The sequence below is a fragment of the Scophthalmus maximus genome, chromosome 13 (assembly GCF_022379125.1).
Source record: "Scophthalmus maximus strain ysfricsl-2021 chromosome 13, ASM2237912v1, whole genome shotgun sequence".
In the NCBI taxonomy this organism is placed as follows: Eukaryota; Metazoa; Chordata; class Actinopteri; order Pleuronectiformes; family Scophthalmidae; genus Scophthalmus; species Scophthalmus maximus.
Genome location: NC_061527.1, coordinates 11,874,847 through 11,896,123, shown reverse-complemented (window position 1 = coordinate 11,896,123; position 21,277 = coordinate 11,874,847). Strand labels below are relative to the sequence as shown.

The following is a 21,277-nucleotide window of genomic DNA, read 5'->3' as shown; positions in this document are numbered from 1 at the left end:
CACCCTGACGGAAAACAGCCAATTACATTGAGCCGTGTTTGGTTGCTAGACAACGAGCCGGCCAATTAGCGCGCTGTTTGGTCTGCGTGCCACGGCTTGTGCTTGTGGTCTGGATCGACCTGGAGCTGCTGCTGTGTCGTGAGCGAGAGAGACAGTGAGTACTCATACATTCAAATATATATCCACTTTTATACATTATGAAGATTGTAAACGTCTGTTTTTTGTAACCAGTCCACTCGTTTAACCTGTCGTCGTTCGGCGTCAACGTCGTGTTGTGTTCAGGTGACGGACGGTAACGGTAGTTTCACACCGACTGAGGTGGAACCCTCCTGCTTAACCGTCGTTTTTTAAAACCTTACTTACAAAGTTAATTTTAATTATTATGATTTAATTATTATTATTATCAATTATTATTATCACCAGCGACAACGACGTAACAGACACTTGTTTCAGTCTGTTTCACGGTTTTCTGTGAGTTCATATTAGGCTTAAAATAATGTGACACCATCCAGCTGTTGTTTCCTCTTTTCAAGGCTTAAACGTGAGTTCACCCTTTTCTGTCCAGACCCAGCAACTACACAGTTGGTTACAACTGGTTAAAACAAATGCATTTTCATTCAGTGGTCCTGTAATATATATATATAAAAAAAAAATAATAACAGTGTATCAATGATGATATTCAGTTTCTGTTGGAAATGATTCAGAGGTGTCGATTTTATCATGATTTCGGAGGCTTTAGCTTATGGTGCCGTTGAACTCTATTTCGTAGAAGAAACATTAGAAATTATGAAAATGAAAATGACATTAAAAAAGGTAAGGGTATTTTATATTACCAGACAAACTGGTGACTGTCTGTGTGTAGTTCAGTGTTAAGTCGTCCATGTGATCCCATCAAGGACTTTGCCTCAGAGGGACCACACACTTGAAAATCCACTCTACAGACACTGAGTTTGAAATTTCATAATGGAGACTTTATACTATTACTGTAATGAAGTCTAATGAGTGAAAGGTTAACACTTGCCGAGTCGTCAGTCTGAGCTGGTGCAGGCTTGTTAAGCTCGGTGGTTGTACGTTTGCCATCTGTCTCACCAGACCGATTAAGTGTCACAGAAATGAAAAGGTAGATTCCCTTGAGGTAACAAGAGCAGAGCAGTCCCCCACCTATATGCTGTTTCCTGGACCCAGATCCGAAGCTCGATCCCTCCCAAAATCGAATCACCTGTTGCAATTGCGCCTGAGAACTATTTTTGATTAAATGCGCCTGAGAACTATTTTTGATTAAACGTTCATGAAAATCCATAACTTTTTGAGTAATCTGGCCAACAAACAAACGGGCAAACGAACAAACCGAACCCATCACATGACCTTGGCAGAGATAACAAGTCACTGCATTCTCATCCCTAGCGTGTATGAAAAATTACATAAACAAATTGTTCTCCAATATGCTTTGACAAGCTGCTGCTTAGATGGTACATTGGTGTGTTTTTCTTTGTTGATATTGTCATTTTTTCCTACACAAGGAACACAAGGTGTTTCTGACTGTGTGGCTCTGCAGACTAATCCCAATACTGTCTGCCTAGGATTAGTCTGATCTGCTGATGATAAGAGCATTGAGATAAGATGCTGGCCTGGTCCGAGCATGTAACCTGTTAACTACTTATCCTGCCGGAACAATGGTAATTGTAATACTTCATCAGATGCATCAACGTCACAACAATGATAAGCTTTGTGAAAGACTTTCTAAATAAATACAAATTGGTGGAGTGACTTTAAAGAAAGACGAATGACGGCATGCTCACTGTTTAGTCCATTTTCTGTGATAGATGAATGAATCATCCCTCGTGGAGCTGTTGTCCCCCCCCCCACACACACACACACACACACCGTTATTCAGATTGCTGCGTGTTTCTTTCCACTGCTCATTACTTCCTTTGCCTTGTAATCCAGGTTGAGTTGATTGGGCGCTGCTAATCTGACCCTTCTATTTCAGGAGCAGACTGCGCAGGTGGATCTTGTCTTGAGCTGTGTGTATCAGACACATGCAGTAGATGGTCCAGACACATAGCCTGAAGGCTGCGCTGCAACAATGCCAGAGTCGTCCGTGGGTGAGTTGTCTCACTCACACACGCTGAACCGTTCTGTTTTGTGTTACAAGAACACTGTTCCATGCTGTGCACATTTTCTAATACAGTTTTGGATTTATGTGGGCATCCTCATTAGTGAGATTAACTGAAGCACAGCACTAGTGTCCTGCCCTCAGTCAGTAGTTGTCTTGTGCTCTGTATCAAACCTTGTGAGTAAGGAACATGTAAACTGACATAGACGACACGTGAATGCTGTTCTTGGTTTTTGTGACCTTCAACCCTACAAAAGTATTTTTCCTTTTCGTGTAAAGCATTAACAAATGAGCACAGGCAAATGTACTGTACTGTATGTATTTGACAGATATATTTTTTTCCCCTCAAGTCAAGGACATTCACAGCAGCTCCGCTGAAAGTAGAACGTCCCCCTTGAGGCAGTTTAGCCAATCATCGCTGCCTCTGCACAGAAACTACGTGCTCAGTACCTTCTGCACAGAGCACAATGTGCCAGAATGTCTGTCCCACATCAATCAGGTTGGTCACCTCACACAGGGCTGCGATCATTACTTGTATTAGCACAGTTAGTTACTTGTCGTCTATAACAAGCAAAACATGACAGCGGTCTCCTGGGTTTGATTCTGGCTGGGGACTATTCATCCTTTTATAGAAATTCTAGATATCATCAAAATGCTTGTTTTCTTTAATTTTTCTGTGTATATGAATTTATACTTTATGTACTGATATTTCGAGTTCAAATCTACCCTCAGACAGCACTGTTGCTAAATCTTTCAGAGAAATGATTAATGGTAGCAAACTGTCAAAAAACAACAACATGTCTTTTGTTGTTCTACTCTTGCCTTTTTAGGAAGTGTCATTTCTTGGCCTCCCACCACCCTGGACGGAGTCGGTCGGCAGCTCAGCGCTAAATGTAGTGGCTGTTCTAAACTGCATGTATGACCTGATTCAGCTGCATCGCAGGGGCCTCCGAACCCTGGAAAACTTGGAAGTGGAGCAGCTGAAGTCAAGCAGCAATGTGGACTACCTGCAGCTCACCAGCACCCGGCTAAAGGTTCAATAACATTTGGGATTCTCCTGATATTGATATTCTATTCAAATGCAAACATTCAGATAAAGCCTTTAGTAGTACAACTTGCAATTAATGATACTGAAAAACTTATGAACACAGGAGCAAAGCTAAAATTATTTGAAAGCACAGAGATCTGGTTCTTATTGATACTGATTTTTTTTCTTCTTGTTATTAAATTGTATTTAATAGTGTTTCATTTCAGCATTTTGGTCTCTGTGTCCGTGTTATTTTGCTGTTATAGGAACAGCTTGAACTTTCCAAAAGAGAGAACACAGGTATCCTCGAGAAAGAACGGCAGCTTCAGCTGAAAGTGAAAAGTTTGCAGACCTGCCTGAAAAATGAAAAGGAAGAGGTACTTTCTTTGGAAAACCTGCCTCAGACGATGTTGAGTGAATTCACAGATAGATCATCTGTCTCTGTATAAGAGTCACAATTCAAATTGTAAGTAATTTACCCATAAACATTGCTTGTTTTATGTGACTCTTAACAGGTGCAAAAACTTCAGAACATAGTTGCAAGTCGGGCCAGTCAGTACAATCATGAGATGAAAAGGAGGGAGAGAGAATTCAACAAACTGAGAGAGCGTCTCAATCAACTTCTAGTTGACAAAAAGGAGAAGAAACAAGGTGAAATCTCTTGGGCCTTTTTCTTTACATTTTAAAATAAAATTGTTGTTGTGCAGATAGAAAAAGTTAGCTCCATAGACTCTTTCTGATTTATAATTTTTTGTTTGTCCTTATTTTTGCTTCCAGCCATTGATATATCAAACAACATTGGAAGAGCTGATGGAAAGAGAAGCCTCTGGAAAACTGAAAAGACAGAAGCAAAGTAAGCTCAATATGTGTGGCTTTTTATGTAGACAATACAGTAGCTGTATTTTTTAAATAAAAATATACTTGAGTAAAAAGCATTACCAGAAAAAATATCTTAAAATGTGGTTATCTTGCCTCTGAATCTCATGCAGGAACCACATGAGCTCATTTTCTAGTTTTCTAGGTGACACAAAAACATTTTGCAGTCTTAACTATAGATGACATTGATGTAGCTTGACTTTTTTCTGTCGAAATGTGAGTTTGTCAGGTTACAATAAATACACCACATGTTTTTCTTGTCTTGAAGGCATGAAGGGGAGATGTACAAGACTCTGCTGAGCGACTATGACGCCCGACAGAGGGAGCTGGTGCTGGAAAATGCAGAGTTGAGGAAAGTGTTGCAGCAAATGAAAAAAGACATGGTGTTTATTTTGAGTTCAAGGACTATGAAAGGGGATCAACATGAAGATGGTTGCATAAAGGTTAGACGACTCGTTTTTCTCTTTTCCAATTCTTGAAGTTTTTCCGCACGAGGAATGCTGATTTATTTATTTATTCATTCATGTTTATTGAATTTTGAGATGTGAAACTGTTGCTAGCCTTTGCTCTGAGTGTGTTTTTTAGCTTCTGTGCAAAGATCGAAAAAATACAATTTTAATATCTCTCAACAGGATCTCAATTGGTTTGTCTTCATAGCCTCTTTTTTATTTAACTAACATTCTCAAATATTTTATGTTTTATTTTATTATTTATTATTATTTATTATAATTTTATGTTTACATCAAAGAAAAATCTATTTGCACGCCATCAATTTAATAGCTTTCTCTACTTTTCGGACAAATTTGTGCCATGAACATGTTTATGTCATGTTAGGCTGACTTCGAGGTGGAGGAGGAGGATGAAGTGTTAGATTCCAGTAAGGAAAGCGTGGAGCTGTATTGCGTTCATGCTCGAGAGAAGCTGACCAACAGTATTCGCCTCCAGTGGAGAAGACTCAAGAGCCACGTAGAGAGACTGGACAGCCAAGGTAGTGTTCTCACTGCACATTGTCTCTGTTGAACCATCATAAATGAAGGGACTTTGTCATGTTTTGAGACAACACTCTGATCTTACTCTGGCAAAAGAGAGTAATAATAATGTGCTGAACGAAACCATTATTTGGTCCAGTGCTCTATGGTAAAACTCAGGTGGACACAACTTAAATACAGACTGGGTCATCACAATGTGTAAAAGATGGATGTACACCAAGTTGTAAAGATGGATCTTCTGTTTGGTTTCTACAGCGTCTTTGGCACAGATGGGTGAGAGTAAAAACTCTGATGCTGTTCCACGAGAGACTCATGAGGAGGAGATGGACAGACTGAAGCTGGAGATCCAGCAATGCAGAGACTTTATTCAAACGCAACAGCAGCTGCTGCAGGCAAGACTGAATTCACACTTAATATTTGGGATTTGCCATTTGTAAAAGTCAAAATTACATTGCTGAAACAAAGTGCCACAATGATTTTTGTCTTTTTAAGCACAATTAATTGCAGCTAAACCAAAACCCTAATATGTTGTTTATCTTGTGTAGCAGCAGCTCAGCTCTCCGTGCGACGAGGAGACAGAATCCCTGCTGAGCGACTGCTACATGTCTCAGGAGAAAGATCCTCTCCGAGAGGAGTGGAAGATGCTACAGGAACAGAGAAATATCTTTGAGAGGGAGAGAAGGAACTTTACAGAAGCAGCCATAAGACTAAGCCATGAGGTGATTTATGAAACATATTTATTCCCAAAATTTGGAAAATAAATAAAATTAATAAATAAAACAAATAAAAGCTGTTTGCTACAAGAGCTGTTTTCAGACAGAAAGTGTCCGCAGAACTGAGTCTGGACATTCTCCCGAGTTTGCTGTTCACATATGACGAACGCAGCAGGAGATTGTCCAAATCAGACACATTCAACAACAGCAGGGAGATCTCTGGATCATTCTGTGGCGTCTGTGGAGAACATGCAGGAGGCAGGACATGATGAGATTTTCCTGCTGTCTTCTCACATGGGCTCATTCGGACATTCTCCGCAGATTGTACTAAGGGGGCTGGCAGCAAAAGTTCTGGACTAAAATATTTCACGGAAATGTCCGAACTTCAGTGCATTTCTGAAAGCAGCTTATGTGTAAAACATCTATGTGTTAAGAGGACTTATTTACATCCATGTGGTCATTCTTAAGGAGGGTTTTGTACTTTTTTGATGACTTTAGATTCTGGTTTGATTTTTAGAGGAAGGCCTTCGAGGAGGATCGCGCGACGTGGCTCAAACACCAGTTTTTAAACTTTAGTCCATTTGCCGACTCAAAGAAACCCCAGATGTCAAAGTCTAAAAGTGCCTTTTTTAAATGTGAGTGTCTCGTCCTTCTGAAATCATAAAAATTTTCTTAATCTCGTTATGCTGTGACTGTGATCTAAGGCTGCTGCTCTATTTATGAAAAATGTTTTCAGTTGTCCGTGTTTATTGTTTGATATGAGCTCAGATTACTCCAGTTCACATTTAGAAAACAGGACCTTTGGATTTTTTTTGGACAAACCATTTCAGATACCAATAGATTTTCATGTTATTGTTGCAGCTGAAACAGAGGCGAGTGCAGCATTGGATCCAGAACAGCTCGTCAAACACCCCTCTGACACGACCTCCCCCTCACACAGAAGTCCCCCCCTCACATCACCATCCACAGGCGACCTGTGTCGGTCACTTTGCATCACCCCAGAAAACAGGTATAGTGTCTTTATTTGCACAGTCATTTATGAAATAGTGAAAATCTAGACATAATGTAAATTCTAATGAATCCAGGGCATGTTTCTGTGCTGACTTTCTGTGAAATCTGATTTCCAGCTCAACCAAACAAAAGACAAAGACTCAAAATGTTGAGGACTCAAACATCTTTTGCAATGGAAATGTTCCAGTTCAGCATGAATGGTGGGACATCAGTAAACACCACAGCGGCCACACACTCACAGGAAAATACTAGCTCCGTGAGACGCCAAAAACTCTTATCTTCTGAATCAGGATTTATGTGAATGCCCATAAATCATTGACAATGTATGGTATTTCACAGCTATACATGACACAACTTGAAGATTGTTGTAAAAGGATTAAATAGCTCAGGAAATAGATGTTAACAGTTAAAGTCAGGGGAGTTGTTTTTTGCTGCTGTCGCGAGAATTGTTGTATAAATGTTTCTTTTTTAGTAGCCCACTGTTTTATTATTAGATTATGTGATAAATATATTAATTAATTTATGTTATACTGTAAATCTACCTTTGCGAGTCACATCTAGCATCTTAGACTGAGGTAAAAAAAAAAAAAAAGAATTGGAGTGCAGGTGTGCAACCAAAGATGTTGCTTCCTGTTCTCATTGGCTGGTGCTGCAGCTAAAGTTAACTTTAAATTCTCATTTATATCACTAACTTTAGATAAACGTTATCAAGTTAAAGCTGGAGTGTGCAACATTTATACATGAATGAACGTGGGTTACCAAATGATTTCACACAAATCCTCTGAGCAGCAGGCAAATCTGGCGTCTGTTGCAACATCCTGTGCTAGCCCTCTGGTAGCAATGTGTTTTTCATCGGCCAGCAATTAATGGTTTGCCAGAGTGGAGCATCCATAGTGATGGAGTCGGCGACAGCAACTAGGAGTATCTCGGAGGCCATGGCGGAAGAGATGTATCTGAAAATGTATGTCCAGAGGAAGGATTGCAATCTAAAAAAGAGAGCAATTGAAATGTTTTCTAAAAATTGTCTAATTACTCTCACTGCCAGATGGGAAAACATATATTCTGTACTACAGGTTTAAACTTGTGAACTTCAATGTAGTTTGGGAGTAAATCTAATGCTGTTGTTTCACTCAATGCAACAAGAAACTATCATGTGAATTATGCAGTTTTGTTATAGAAATGTGGCTGATTACATTGCTTTCTTATAAATGTTGCGGTTACATAGTACAGTTACATTAGTGGTCAGTAATGTATCATGTTGAAGTTAAATAGAAGGACAGGCTGTCAAATTTAACACAATTTACATCATGTGTAGTAGATATTGAAGGTAGACAAATAATGTGTCTATAATGTAAATAACTTTCAACAGTTTTCTATGAATGTTTCTTAGTAAATGGACTGTATTTATAAAGCACTTTACTAGTGTTATAGACCACTCGAAGCGCTTTACTGCACAAGTCACATTCACACACACATTCATGCAGTGCTGTTATTTACCGCGCTTTTTTCTATCACATTCATACACATCCAGAGGCAATTTAGGGTCAAGTGTCTTGACCCATGCGGCCGAACGACTATTTCCTGAGCCACAGTCGGTTTTGTGTTGACCAAGCAAAATAATCCTTGCAACAAGAGTGTGTCTTTAATTGTGTATTCTAGACAATCTTTCATTCTTGAAAAATTCATTATACATTGACGAAACACGAGAATTATTGTGTGATTTTGTCTTTATTTTTCTCTTCCGGAAAGAAGTTACTAATAAACAGCATTGCTCCTCTAGGCCATTGAGCTGAGGTGGCCTGTGCCAAGTTTTAACTATCAAAATGGAATCATGGAGATAAAACCAAATAGTTAAGCTGCAATTCAATTGGTAAACTCTAACATTCAGCAATATCTCTATTACTGTGATCCACAGATGTATACTGGTCACTCTGTGCAAAGTTATGTGGCTGTAACGGTCTAAGGAAATGTATTCAATATACTGACCATACATCAATGGTTAAAGTGTTAAAATTGAACAAAAACATTTTTAGACCTTTTCACACTTCGTAAATATTGCACACAAGCTCCACAAATGATCATTTATACAGCTGCGTTCAGGTTCACATCTAGTGTCAAGTCATGTAGTGATATTAATACATATGCCACACATATGACCACAAAGTAGATATATCATGCTCATCGGGTCTTACAATCTTATTTTACAGTGGCATCATCAATGCATTGTTTTTACTGGCCTATATTCCTCCTATAAATGTCAAGTTTTAATAAATTCATCAATTTGTCATGAATGATGTTCACCTGTATTCAAAAGTTTAAACTATTGATACTTCAGAATTTTAAGAATGTAGCACATATTGAATACTTAAGACTGCATGCAGCAGATGTAGTATTTCTTGTGCATATATTGCTTTAATCGTATTGATTGTGTCTCTTCTAGTTCAGTTGGGTGGAGGGACAGACACTGATATGCTGTGAGCTGTATGCTACAGAAAGCATTTTTCTTTTAAACGCATGTTTCACTTATTTAGACAAAGTTTATTTAAAGCCTTGATCAAAACATACATCATTGATTAACAGATTAAAGTGTCTTTAAGCACACTGAGCAGTACAGCTGCAGGCAATGTGAGCTTCTGCTGTTTCCCTCAGGTCCACGCTGTTATCATAGATGTTGTGAAGACTCTCCAGGCGATTTAGGGAAGAATCTGTACAAGTAAAGGGAGCAAAGCAATTCAAATTTTTTTTTTTTTTCCTCATTTCCCTCTCCATCTTCATCACTTAAACTAGGTGTGACTTCTGGCAGACTCACCAAAAGGTATGCAGTGGAAGCCAACGGTAACAGCTGTTGTCTTCACAGGGAAGCAGCCGGGCAGACAGCGCAGCACAGGCTCAACAGAGAAGCATTTGGATGCCTGTCCATGGATGTTAACCTGTTTTTCCAGCGGCACAGATTCCAGCTTCATACGGCACTCTGTATAGGAGAAAGGTGTGCATGAGTTAGTTTCTGATGGATTCGGTGAATCATCATTTGAGTTCCAGACTTGCTTTAATGTTATACAATGAAATAAAATTGATTATTATATTAAAATCAGGGTGTTGGGACATTTATATGAAACTAATTGTTGCTGTAAAAATGATTCTATGGTGAACTTTTTATCTCACCAGTGGTGTCCCTGCAACTCTCGGCTGGCAGAACCCATGAATGAGCATAGCTGACTGCATTCTTGGTCAAGCGTCCATTGGGTGTGCGGTACTCTTGTTTGACTTCCCCATCAGCCTTTCCACAGAGTCCACACGTCTGTCCTTTCATCCAATCCACAACTTTGACCTGAAGAAAAACTTGAGCAGTTCAGATTTCTGGAACTACAGTTAAACTGACCTATTGCCATTATGTACATTAACCTACATGGGCAAATCAGATCAGATATTACACACTCAAATATACAGTATCTGTCAAATTTATCAAAAGCTTATTAGCTCTTGAAAGTTATCTTGATCTTCTATCTTCGACAAATTTATTAGAATAACTTTGATATATGCCTAAAGTGTTCATAGTAAGTGTTACATTTACCTTCCATGAGTTCTTGTCAAAGTAGACTTCATGAAGACCATGGCTTGGAGCGTACACAGATATGCCTTCACCCGTTGGTCTTATCTGGATTTTAGCTGTAAGAGAAAAAGTTTCATAATCAATAACTTTAAACTATTTAATTATGGTATATACAAGTAATATGACAAAACATTCAGTCCTAACAGAACCATGGATTAAGTGCAGTTAGTATGAATTCACTTTGAAAGGGAAAATTATTACTACGATGATTTGTAGCATCACTTGGTTTGCAATATTAAAGTGAAGAAGTGAAGGATTTGGATATGATTAATGAACATGTATAGAAACCTGTGGGATGCTGGTACGGCAGGTTATTGATGGGTATTTCCATTCCATTGACCTTCAAAATCACTTGAGTGTTCTTCCGGTACAGGTCAATATCACTAAAAGTACAGAAATGAAAATGTTAGGTTGAGACCGTAAAACATTATAGAGAAGAACGCGACAGTTCCCACAATGAGTAGCCACCTGACTTGTGAAAACGGACGCATTACTCTATCATACACACCCAATGCACAGTGAGGGCAGGTCTGTCTGCCAGAATTCTGGACGGTAAAAATTTAATGGATGTTTCGACAGGCCAAGGACACGGGAAGAGAGAGAGGGAGAGTGACAGCTGACACCGATAGTTAATTGAACACTTACATATCAGCAATCTTCACATTGATATGGTTCTGTTCGATGTGATCCCTCTTCAGCAGAACCATGAATTTCAGCTCATCTGTGCAGTCCTGTGCTAGAACTTGGTAGCAAGACAAAGGTATCTCATTTCTGTATCTCCTGCTGTTGAATGTGGTCAGTGTGTCTCTGACAAAGCTGCATTCAGCTGTGAAACATAAAATAGAAGTAATCCTTAGCATAAAGTCAAACGTAGCTGCCATTTCATATTAAATTATTTAGCCCACCATTACCTGCAGCAGCCTTGGCAAACAAGTAGTGGACTTTATCAGCAAGCTCATCAAAGGGGGTGAGACCTTTGAGTTCATCAAGCGGCAGAGCAATGGGAAGGCGCAAATCCACCTTATAGACACGCTGTACACAGAGGAATTTGTAATTGTGTAGCTGGATGCTGGAGCTTGACCTTTGATGATGTCATCAGTGACATCATCATAAATGGTGGAATCTCTGTTGATTTTCTCACAAGTTGATTATTCATACCGTTGGTGTTTTCCAAATGAGGTCAAGTGTCCTGCCAGATGTTGCAACCACAGTAACTGAGAGCTGATTGGCGGTCTTTACTTCCTTTCCTTTAATGTATTTAGCCAGCGTGGAATCAGGAATGTATTTATACACCCTGTAAAAAAAAAATATATCAATAAATTCCAAATTTAATTTTACATTGTCAGTATTGTATGTGGATAAGCTAAATAAAGTAGGCATAAAGTTCTTTACTTCTCGGCATAGCGTATAAGGGCAGTAGGTAGCTTGTTCCAGGCCACTCTGATGCGAGCTGCAGGGCTTGGACCAAGAAGACCACTCTCAGCTGTGATCATTATGTCATACTGTTTACATTCTGCTCCCCAGGCTAATTTTGCCTATTGAGACACAGTAGAAGTGGCAATAAGGCAGCTGGTTTTAAGGGTTATGTCGCAAGATTTACTGTATAAAAGACAAGCAATACAATTTCTTACTTTGACTTTGAACTTGCTCAGCAGAACTCCATCAGCACAAAGCTTCCAGTTGTTATCAGCAGCCAAGGCAGACAGAATTATCTGAATTCTGGAGGTAGGTTTGTCCAAGTATACAGCCAGTTCGTATCCCATCATCTTTTTGTCAGCTCTGATAGCACGGACAATTAAAGCAAAGGCAGGGGTAGCTGCATTGCCAAGGAATTTGTTCTGTGGGATCAACCAAGGTAAAGCGATTTAAGTATCCCAACAAATCCATCAGTGAAAAGGACTAAAGAAGACTTTATTTGACCATGATCACCAAGATTCACCTTTTTGTAGATGGCTTCAAAGCTTGAGGCACTGCTTCTGCTGTGGGAATATGATACAGAGGTGGCTTGAGAGATGAGAGCCTGCAACAGTATTGTATTAACGTTAAGGGACTTCCTGAAAAAGCTGCAACAGTTAACACGTTCTATCTGTACCATACATTGTTAATTGTTTGAAGCACCATCTAAACATACCTGTTTCTTGTGGTTCTTCTGGAACTTTTGGTTATAAATCACTTGCTGATAAGAAGAAATATTAGATCACATGGTTACTGTCATGTACGACATGTATGTTTTAATATTCTTTCATGCAAACTCATGAAAACAATCTTGCCATTTGATCTTACCTTTGAGAGGCGAGCACTGGAACGAGATGAACTTGAGCTTGCACTGAAGAGAGATTCAAGGCTTGATGCAGAGCTGGACCTGGAAGACCTGCGCAGAGATCTAGAGGAGTTGAGTTTCTTGCTTCTGCTGCTGCTGCTGCTGCTGCTGCTGCTAGCTTGAGATGAGGAGCTAGAAGAGGCAGAAGAACTTGATTGAAGGCTTGAGCGAGAGCTGCTGGAGCTAGAGGAGGAGGAGGACATGGTGCCGTTCTTCCGACCAGGAGCCAGGATTTTCTTGAGCTTCATCAAGACTGGTCTTCCCTCAACTAGTTCCTCTTCACTCAGATTGATCTGCTTGATGAGCTTCTCTGCAGCCTTTGGTCCAATTTGAATCTCAATCTCCAATCTTTCAATGGCTTCACCTTCAACTGAACATATCATTAAATATTGGTATTAATACTTGCTTCATATATGCTGCTTCTAAAAGAAGTGCCAAGTGTCAATACTTACTTGGTTTCAAAGAAAGAGCAATAGAGTGCTTTCCTGCCAGTTTGTACAGGGCAACGTCTCTGATGAAAGCTGCATTGTCAGTGGCAACCCTGAGACAACCTTTCAGTCCAATGGCAACAGTTTTAGAACAGTACTTCTTCTGATATTGAGCTGCTTTTGTTTTTTTAGAGGGGTTGGCAGCTGCCACATCCTCAGAAATGATCTCTGAGGATCTTGACTGTGAAAAGAAAAAATATGAAACATACTGTAAATGTAGATACTATTTTGACTATATTAAAATACATTGCTTTAATCTCACCAAACTGGCTGCAGCAGAAGAAGAAATCTTAGATCTGAGAATTTCCCTTGAGATGGGCTGCATGACCATTGCAGGGATGATAGGAGTGAATCTTGCAGCTGCAAGATCCTCAATATTTCTTGCTACAGCAAAAGTCTCAACACTGTTGAAATAATGAACATGTAATCACATGAGCTCTAAATATAAATACATTTTTAGATGTGATAGAAGTTTAATATTTTCAAGGGTTCACAATGGATCAAATAAATTGTTAGGCTTACTGCACAGCTGCAATGTTTTCCGGCACAGAAACAGGCAGAGCTTCAATCTTAAAGTGACCCTCGTTCATGTCAAATCTTGCAGCAATTTTGGCAGGCAAAATGGAGTTGAGCTTGGCTCTTGAGAGCAAGGCAGCCTGGACAACAGCGGTGTTTATCCCCATCACAGCAAATGTGTTCACAGCAATGCTAGAGGGAGAAAATATTTCCATATTCTATTTTATGATGTGACATATTCTTTCCTCATTTTTGTTTTTGTATTGTCAGACGCTATCTCGTACCTTGGTCTGATCTCAGTTTCAAGCTTAATGTCTGTCTTCAGAAGGTGAGCAAGATGGAAGTTTTCAGCCAGAGATGGTGTTGTGGTGACCTTTACTAAGAAAACAAATAAATCCATGTATCCCCTCTTAGCATAAATAATTTTAATGATCTTGGTTTCTCTATTAGATGATATTTTGTAACTTCTTATTAGTGCTTTCATGCAATTTTATATATGTATTTCTTTGCAAAAGCAATGGAACATTGATAAATCATCATCTACTTTTAAAAGTTTCTAAATTATTTATTTATTCATTCATCTATTGATTTATTTGGCTTTATAAGATATCTTAAACCTTTTTTTAATAGCATAAGGTAAACTATTTAGATAGATGTTTTGAAGCTTCTACATACCTCGAACAGCTGCCGCAGTCACAGCAGCAGTGTACAGACTGAGCTCCATTGGAAAACCAGCAGCAGTAGGCAAAATGCGCCTCACCTCAGTTGCAAGCAGAGGCTTAGCTACGTGGAAGGAAGTACCAGACAGCAGAGCCTTGACAGCATTCTTACCAAATGCCTGAAGAGAGGGGCCAGTGGCGAGCTGAAGGAAAAAAAGTAAAACAACTAGTGTGTCACAAGATTCAGATTGAGCAATGTCTTATAAAGTTGTTCTTGAGGTTGAGACATTGTCATTTGAATCATACTGAAATGACTTGATCAATCAAGGGTTTGTCAATGTTGGCAAAGGCAATTTCCTGTCCGAAGAACTTGACATAGATGGAGGCCAAAGGACTGCTGTTGGGCAGAGATCTCCAGTGAGAGAGCTGTGGAAAGAAAAAACATTTAATTGCTGTGTTCCATTAACTTATATTGTATGACATTCTATACTTGTATTTATACTTCGATGGAGTTTAATTGCTTACAGCCTTAATGACATGCTTCATCTTGGTGATCCTGTCAGCACTGTCAATAACTGCAGGGTTTTTAAGAATAGCCTCCTGGATTCCCTCAGTTCTCACTCCAACCTATAGGGAGAAATCAACATGTTAGAGATTCAATTAGTAATTGATTTTTTTTTCGCAAGCTAGGTTTTATTTTTCCTTTTACCTCCAAAACATCAGCAGCAGCTCCAGCAAGGAAAGCACTGGTCTTAGCCACAATAGATCTGGGCATAATAGTGGCCGCATCATTGATGTAGAAAGCACTGGCAGCAGCACCGAGCATCAAAGGGCCTGAAAAAGCGTGTCAGTCATTCTTTTGCTAAAACTTACAGGTTAATGCAATTCAAAGTGCAGCTGACAGCTGACAAGCTGATAATAAGAAAGAACAAATGTGAACAGTAACAAAAATTGAGCCTAATGCTCACAGGAGAAAATGGTTCTTAAAGTTACATATTAAGTAATGAAAACTAAACAATTACAGAAAGCTGCTTAAAACAAAACAATAAAAAGCTTATAAAAAGGTTAGGCATGAGCAAAATTCTGATTAATACATGTTAAAATACTTAGATACACATATCCATACAGTATGGCAGATCAAAAAACATATCCGAGTGTGTGGTAAGCACTGGTAGAACTCACAGTTGTTTGTGTTTGATTAGAAACAGTTAGATGCCCCTACCGAAAAAAGAAACAAGGTAATTTAAAACTTAAAGTAACACTGGCCTTACTGTTATAGACGTCTGCGTAGATGGCTTTGCTGAAACGTAAACTCAGTCTGCCCAGAACTGGATTCAAGATCTTGACAGCAACATTGCAAGCAGCAGAACTGAATGGAGAACATAAAAGACCTGAGTAAACCAATGAGTTCATGAAGATAAAATTGGTGACGAATGGGGTTCAGAGACTGCTCTTACACTGAGTTATGGATAGCGCTCTTGCTCATGGTCATGGACTTCATGTAGGAGTAAGTGAAGCTTGCGACCTGCAGATTCTGCTCTGCCTTCACAATGCTGGCAAGTGTTGTCACCATACCCATTGGAGGCCTTGTCTCAAACAGCACAATGCATGCAAGCATACGAAGCTCTGGGTGAAGAGCCTTGTCCATGTAGAGCTGAAGAGCCAATTCCTGGATCTAATTTGAAAGAGAAAGCAAACTCAGTATGCAGTTCTCTCAGAAATCTTTTTTTCAAATACTCTTCGGTGTTGTGAGTTTACCATTCTGGGCTCCTTCTTTGCAATGTTCCTTAAGGCCATGATGGCATCAGCGTGGACTCTCATGGGCAGAGATTCAGCTGCAGTGCCATGTATGGGCAGGATCTTTGTTATTGGCTTAAGGCTATTAGGATGGCCAGCGTTACCCAAAACTTTCAGGAGCAGGATGATGTTCTGGGTCTCATCCTTTGCGACAGCCTCAGCAAGGAGCTCCTGGATGGGCTGTTGGTGGAAATAAGAAATTAAGAACACCTTTTGTGATCCAGAAATGTACAAAGACTATTGAGTAATGAAGAGAACAAGGTTATATCACCGTTATTAGTTCAGCAGGGCAAACAGCCTTCTCAGCACAGTATTTGGAAACCATGGTACCATAGCCAAGAAGTACAATTTCCCGCAGAACTGGCTGTTCCTGTATTTTAGTGCTGACTGTCAGGTCCTAGAAAACAGCAGCAACAATCAGAAATGTTTCACACCTCCATTCTTACAACAGACAAATAACTTGCATTGGAGTTTACCCACCTCAACCAGCTTGATGGCCTCGGTGCTTGCTGTCACCATGTGAACGGAGGCAATCAAAGCCTGAGCTGCTTCAGTAACACTCAGGTCATCAGCAAGGAATTTATCCTTGATGAATTTCAGAGCAGCAGGTGTTCCAATGACAGGGACAGAATCCAAGATCCACTGTCTGAAAGATGAAAATGAAGTGAGTGAACCTGTATTCATGTTTTTTTAATGTCCTTTTCAAAGACAACAAACCTGTAAGTAGGACGGTTTCTGTATTGTCTCCAGAGCATTTGCAGATCTTCAAAGCGGGCTGCACGGAGGACCTGAATGAGCTCCAAAAATTTCAGAGGGGCATCCTCGTGGACTGTCTCCACATTGTGGGCGACCAGATGATTAAGAAGCTCCACAATCTAATTAGACATGAATGTAGAGGAAGTCATTATAAATGATAGTTTCACAAATTTTCAGTCATACCTGCACTGATCTTTTAAAGAGACGATACCTGGGCCTGAGCATTGTTGATCTTGATGAGCTGAAGGGGAGTCTGAAGAAGTTCAGTGGAGAACTCATATCTCAGAGATCCACGTTGAAGATACTGAGCCTCGATGGGTACAATAGGGGCTCTCTGAATCTCAAGGAAGACCAGGGATTGCCTTGAAATTTAAGCAAAAATAATTAATGTGCAGCCCTGTTAAATCCAAACACTGCTATTATAACATTTCTCAGTAAGGATCAATGATCGTTTGCAAAGATGCACGACATGATAGCTCCCCAAAAGCGAAGCCAAAACTTCTCAATCGCCCCGTGGTGGCTGGCTACAGTATAGGTCATAAACTTCAATGATTGACAGCTGAAACTGTCATGCGGGTGTATGGGTGGGACTTCGGTGGGATATCGCAGCTTCTCTACCTGATCAATGCCCTGCACACTCTGGCTCTTAATCAGGTCACCAGTGTAAGATGGCAGAGGTCAAACGGAATAATTTGACTTCATATTTTGTACTGTACAAGGGAGTGTAGATGCATCATTTATCTATCTATTAAATTCTCAGTATCGATTTACATACTTAGTCTCCATCTGAGCAGCTCCATTCATTTCATTAAAAGGTGAGAACTGGATCAGCTCATTGACAGCCGCCTCCAGGATCAGGATTCCATTAGCAACTGGCTTCAAGATGTAATTGTATGCTGTAGCTCCTCTCAGGTTCTTTGAATCATGTTGAGATGAATCACAGAGTTACTTGATCATTCAAAATGATATACTTTCACAGATGTATTCATGCCACCGCACAGTTTGAACTTACCTGCTCACACTTTGTACATTTCTCAGTGTATGCCAACCCTATGTCCTTCATGATCTTCTCCTGACAGTTGTTCAGGTCCCTGGTCTTTGTCAGAAGGATGCGCTCAGCCTTTTCATCTTCAGTGATGGCATAGAGGGTCTTACACACACCCTGAGCTCCAGCCTAATCCAGAAAGCATACATTTACTATAGACAATAAACTTCCTTGATTAATAAGCAATACTGTAGCACCTTTGACAAACCTCCTGCAACTCGTAGACATTCTGTGTCTTCTTGATGTTGAGCTGAAGGACATTCAGAATTCCTCTGTAGATGTTCAGCACCAGTGTGGACATTCCCTCAGGGGCCATGAGTTTTCCAACAACGCCATTGGTATACTCAAACTTGATGGGAGTCAAGAGCTGAGCTGCCAGTGCTGATGTCAGCTTGGTTGCTGGGATTAAAGGATCTTTTGGCCAGATGCCGCTGTACTCATAGAGCTCAGGTTCCACAAGCTATTATGTAAAATAAAAATTGGTTACAGTGCGCTTTGTAAAAATTCAAATTTGTTGCTCACACATGATTTAGATTTTTACCTTCAGCATGTATATATTTTGTTCTGCGGCATTGATGAGAACTTTGCTGCTGACTTTGAGTCCAGCTCTTGCCAAACCTTGCTCTGGCAGACCACCCAGGAGCAGGGCCTCATATTTGTACACAAAAGTCTTACCAGCAGCAAAATCAGGCGCTGTAAGCACAATAACAGCAATTAAAAACATTATTTGAACTATGAACTGAGACAAAAATGTTTTTCTTTAAATGTATTTATTTATTAAATTAGGAGAATTCAATTTCCTTTAACTTAAGCTGTGGTGAATATTGTTATAGGTTTCCGTATATTGTTTGGGAAAAATGAAAACTGTCTTTTAAGATTAAAATAAAATGATGAACTTACCAAAGTTGTGGGAGTGACCAGCTAAAATTAAATAGAAAAGACATTAGTAAACCAGCAAGTAAATGATCAAACAATTGAGTCTAAATCTTTTTACAATTTTGTATTTTTTTTAATAAATTAAGAACAAAAGAATACAAAAATCAAGATCTTTGTCACTGTATAGACACATAGTTTACAGATTACTAGTTACTCAGATACTGACAGTTTCTGAGCAGTTTATTTGTAATAAATTCTGTTATTTAAATTTTCAATTGCACATTGCCATCTCTGCTTTTGTCAGATTACATTTTATGAGTTTCTCCAAAGGTCTAAAACCTTGTCTAAAAGCAGCTACTGCATTAAATTACCCTGTAAATTATAATATAGTAACCGCTCAGGTTATAATAGGACACTAAAAACACATCAACAAATTAGCCTGTCCTACACACAACATTTACAATGTTTGCTACAAGGGTCAAATAACAGGGACCAAAAGAAATTTCAATTTGATTGTAAAAAATATTAAGAAAAGAATAATACTCTTTATTAATTTTAGGGTGTTTCAAAGTTTTGTAATATTTTTATAATAATAATATTATAATAATTATTTTTTGTTTTCCTTTTTAACTTTACTGGCTGTTTAAATTGGTATTTCAAGTTTGTTTTACCACAGGATCAAACCTAATGAATTATAATTAATTGGAAAACATAATTGCATGGGCACATTTAAAAGAAAAGAAAGACAAAAAGTTAATACCAACAACCCCTGAATGTCAAGGCACAACAATACAATACAACAGTAACTGACAATTTTAATTTAACCTTTAAAAATTACCACCATGAATGGATTGTTTGAAGACATTCAATACGAATAAAAAAATCTACAGTCATTTCTCAAATCAAATGCATTTTAAAAAGTTAAAAGGTTGATGAGAGCACAAATTTGACTCACCCACAAGGGCCAGAGTTAGGGCAAGCACAACCCCTCTCATGGTTGAGGGAGATGTGAACACCTGAGTGATAGGGAGTCTTTTTAAAGGCAAATTGTGCTGATTAAGTCCATAAAGGATTTCATCATATTTGACCAATACACTCTCTTGATATATGTCACCATTTTAAATACAAACAAACTAGGGTTAGGGTTGAGGATGGTGGCAGGTGTGTATCAGTTGATGAAAAGTTAATGTCACCTGACCTTGTTCTCCTCAAAAATATTTGCCAAATCAAAATATCACGCTTCCAAATGTTAACTGTGTTAAAATATTGAAACTTTTCTGCCGTATGCTTTATGTGCACTTATGTGCAAATACTTAGTTAGGAAAAATGTAAAGCAGGTAAAATTAATAGGAAAACAGTGCAATTTGTCCAAAGAAAAACATAAAGAATGTTGGAAAAATAGTAGTTCCAACATTTTTTTTTAAGGATCTTTGTATAAAGCACCAAAAAAACTAAAACGAAATCTTTATGCTGCTGAACAGAGTTTACAGTTTATTTCCGTATTGATTTTACTTTCATGAAGGCGTGAATGTCTTTGGCATCTCTGCACCATATTGTTGACTTTCAGTTTCAAAGTTCAAAAGAGGGTCCAATGACTGTGGCTGTTTGTATACTTTATTTGTTGTGGTCAGCCTGACCACTGATGTCATGACATTTCCCAAAGAAATGGTCACTTATACTTCCATTGTTGCCAGACAATAAGAGGATTAGATGTTTTGTACAACAATACAAATATATACAGGATACCACATGTCATGGATCATAAATGAAAAATACAATTAATGGAACACAGAATCAGAGACAGAGGAAAGTTTAAGAGGTTTATTGTAAGACAAGGTAACACAGATATAAGCCCTCGGAGGCAGTGGTTCCAATGATTTTAGAACAGCTAAAGGGGGCGTTCTTGGGCACGACGTGAAAAGGAATGCCTAAGATGCCACCACTCCTTTGCATTACACATGGAACCACTAGCTCAATACATTAGAAAAAATGGAAATATCAGGGGAATTTTTACCTCTGTCAAGTTTTAGCAGGATTACTTAAAATGTTATGAACGGAATTGCACGAAAATATTCATCAAAGATTGGTCTAGGGCATGGTATTTTTGGAAAATATGACCAATTATCAATTACTAGATCAACACAGGTAAACCCAACTTTTTTCATATAACTATAGATCATCTAGAGAAACTGAAATCACATTCCCCATGGCATTTACGCGTCAATATACCAAAAGATTTAGCAAAGTTATCAGAATACAACTATTTGCCAGTACATAAAATAGTAAGTAAGTAGTGCATAGTGAAATGGAACTCAATTTATTTCCTCTCAGATCAAGAATTATAGATCCAAAAATATATGATTGACCAAATTAACCAAAGTAAAGGGGATTGTGGCCTACCTTCTCTTGGAGATTATTATTTTGCAGCATAGAGGGGATTTGTGTTCTGTGTAAACCATCATATACTGTTTAATAGGG

At 38.9% G+C, this 21,277-nt stretch overlaps 2 protein-coding genes across 4 annotated transcripts; one reads left to right on the top strand and one right to left on the bottom strand.

The window, feature by feature from the left end:
- Positions 1–103: 103 nt before the first annotated feature.
- LOC118318476 (afadin- and alpha-actinin-binding protein) lies at positions 104–9,635 on the top strand. Of its 3 annotated transcripts, XM_047336909.1 has the most exons (16): positions 104–154; positions 1,581–1,676; positions 1,991–2,105; positions 2,467–2,615; positions 2,947–3,150; positions 3,410–3,520; positions 3,659–3,794; positions 3,921–3,996; positions 4,288–4,462; positions 4,854–5,007; positions 5,264–5,400; positions 5,554–5,727; positions 6,239–6,356; positions 6,583–6,730; positions 6,849–6,932; positions 9,520–9,624. In XM_047336909.1, exons 3-16 carry the CDS (start codon positions 2,087–2,089, stop codon positions 9,569–9,571), a joined length of 1,737 nt encoding a protein of 578 aa, XP_047192865.1. In that variant the 5' UTR covers positions 104–154; positions 1,581–1,676; positions 1,991–2,086; the 3' UTR covers positions 9,572–9,624. The 3 variants fall into 3 exon arrangements, with proteins under 3 accessions (XP_047192865.1, XP_047192866.1, XP_047192864.1); XM_047336910.1 differs by lacking the exon at positions 6,849–6,932 and having other exon boundaries at positions 9,520–9,635; XM_047336908.1 differs by lacking the exon at positions 9,520–9,624 and having other exon boundaries at positions 106–154; positions 6,849–8,438.
- On the bottom strand, positions 9,250–19,803 carry LOC118318475 (vitellogenin-1). Its single transcript, XM_035648161.1, has 34 exons — positions 19,755–19,803; positions 18,824–18,844; positions 18,465–18,616; positions 18,132–18,383; positions 17,891–18,052; positions 17,654–17,793; positions 17,090–17,240; positions 16,840–16,997; positions 16,603–16,768; positions 16,394–16,519; positions 16,084–16,302; positions 15,783–16,000; positions 15,597–15,694; positions 15,035–15,159; positions 14,851–14,952; positions 14,632–14,751; positions 14,342–14,528; positions 13,951–14,044; positions 13,673–13,858; positions 13,413–13,554; positions 13,115–13,331; positions 12,626–13,032; positions 12,474–12,518; positions 12,282–12,362; positions 11,974–12,180; positions 11,735–11,877; positions 11,501–11,636; positions 11,254–11,374; positions 10,988–11,168; positions 10,631–10,725; positions 10,304–10,398; positions 9,895–10,060; positions 9,542–9,703; positions 9,250–9,437 (listed from the first exon to the last, which is right to left on the bottom strand). Exons 1-34 carry the CDS (start codon positions 19,792–19,794, stop codon positions 9,325–9,327), a joined length of 5,028 nt encoding a protein of 1,675 aa, XP_035504054.1. The 5' UTR covers positions 19,795–19,803; the 3' UTR covers positions 9,250–9,324.
- Positions 19,804–21,277: the final 1,474 nt, after the last annotated feature.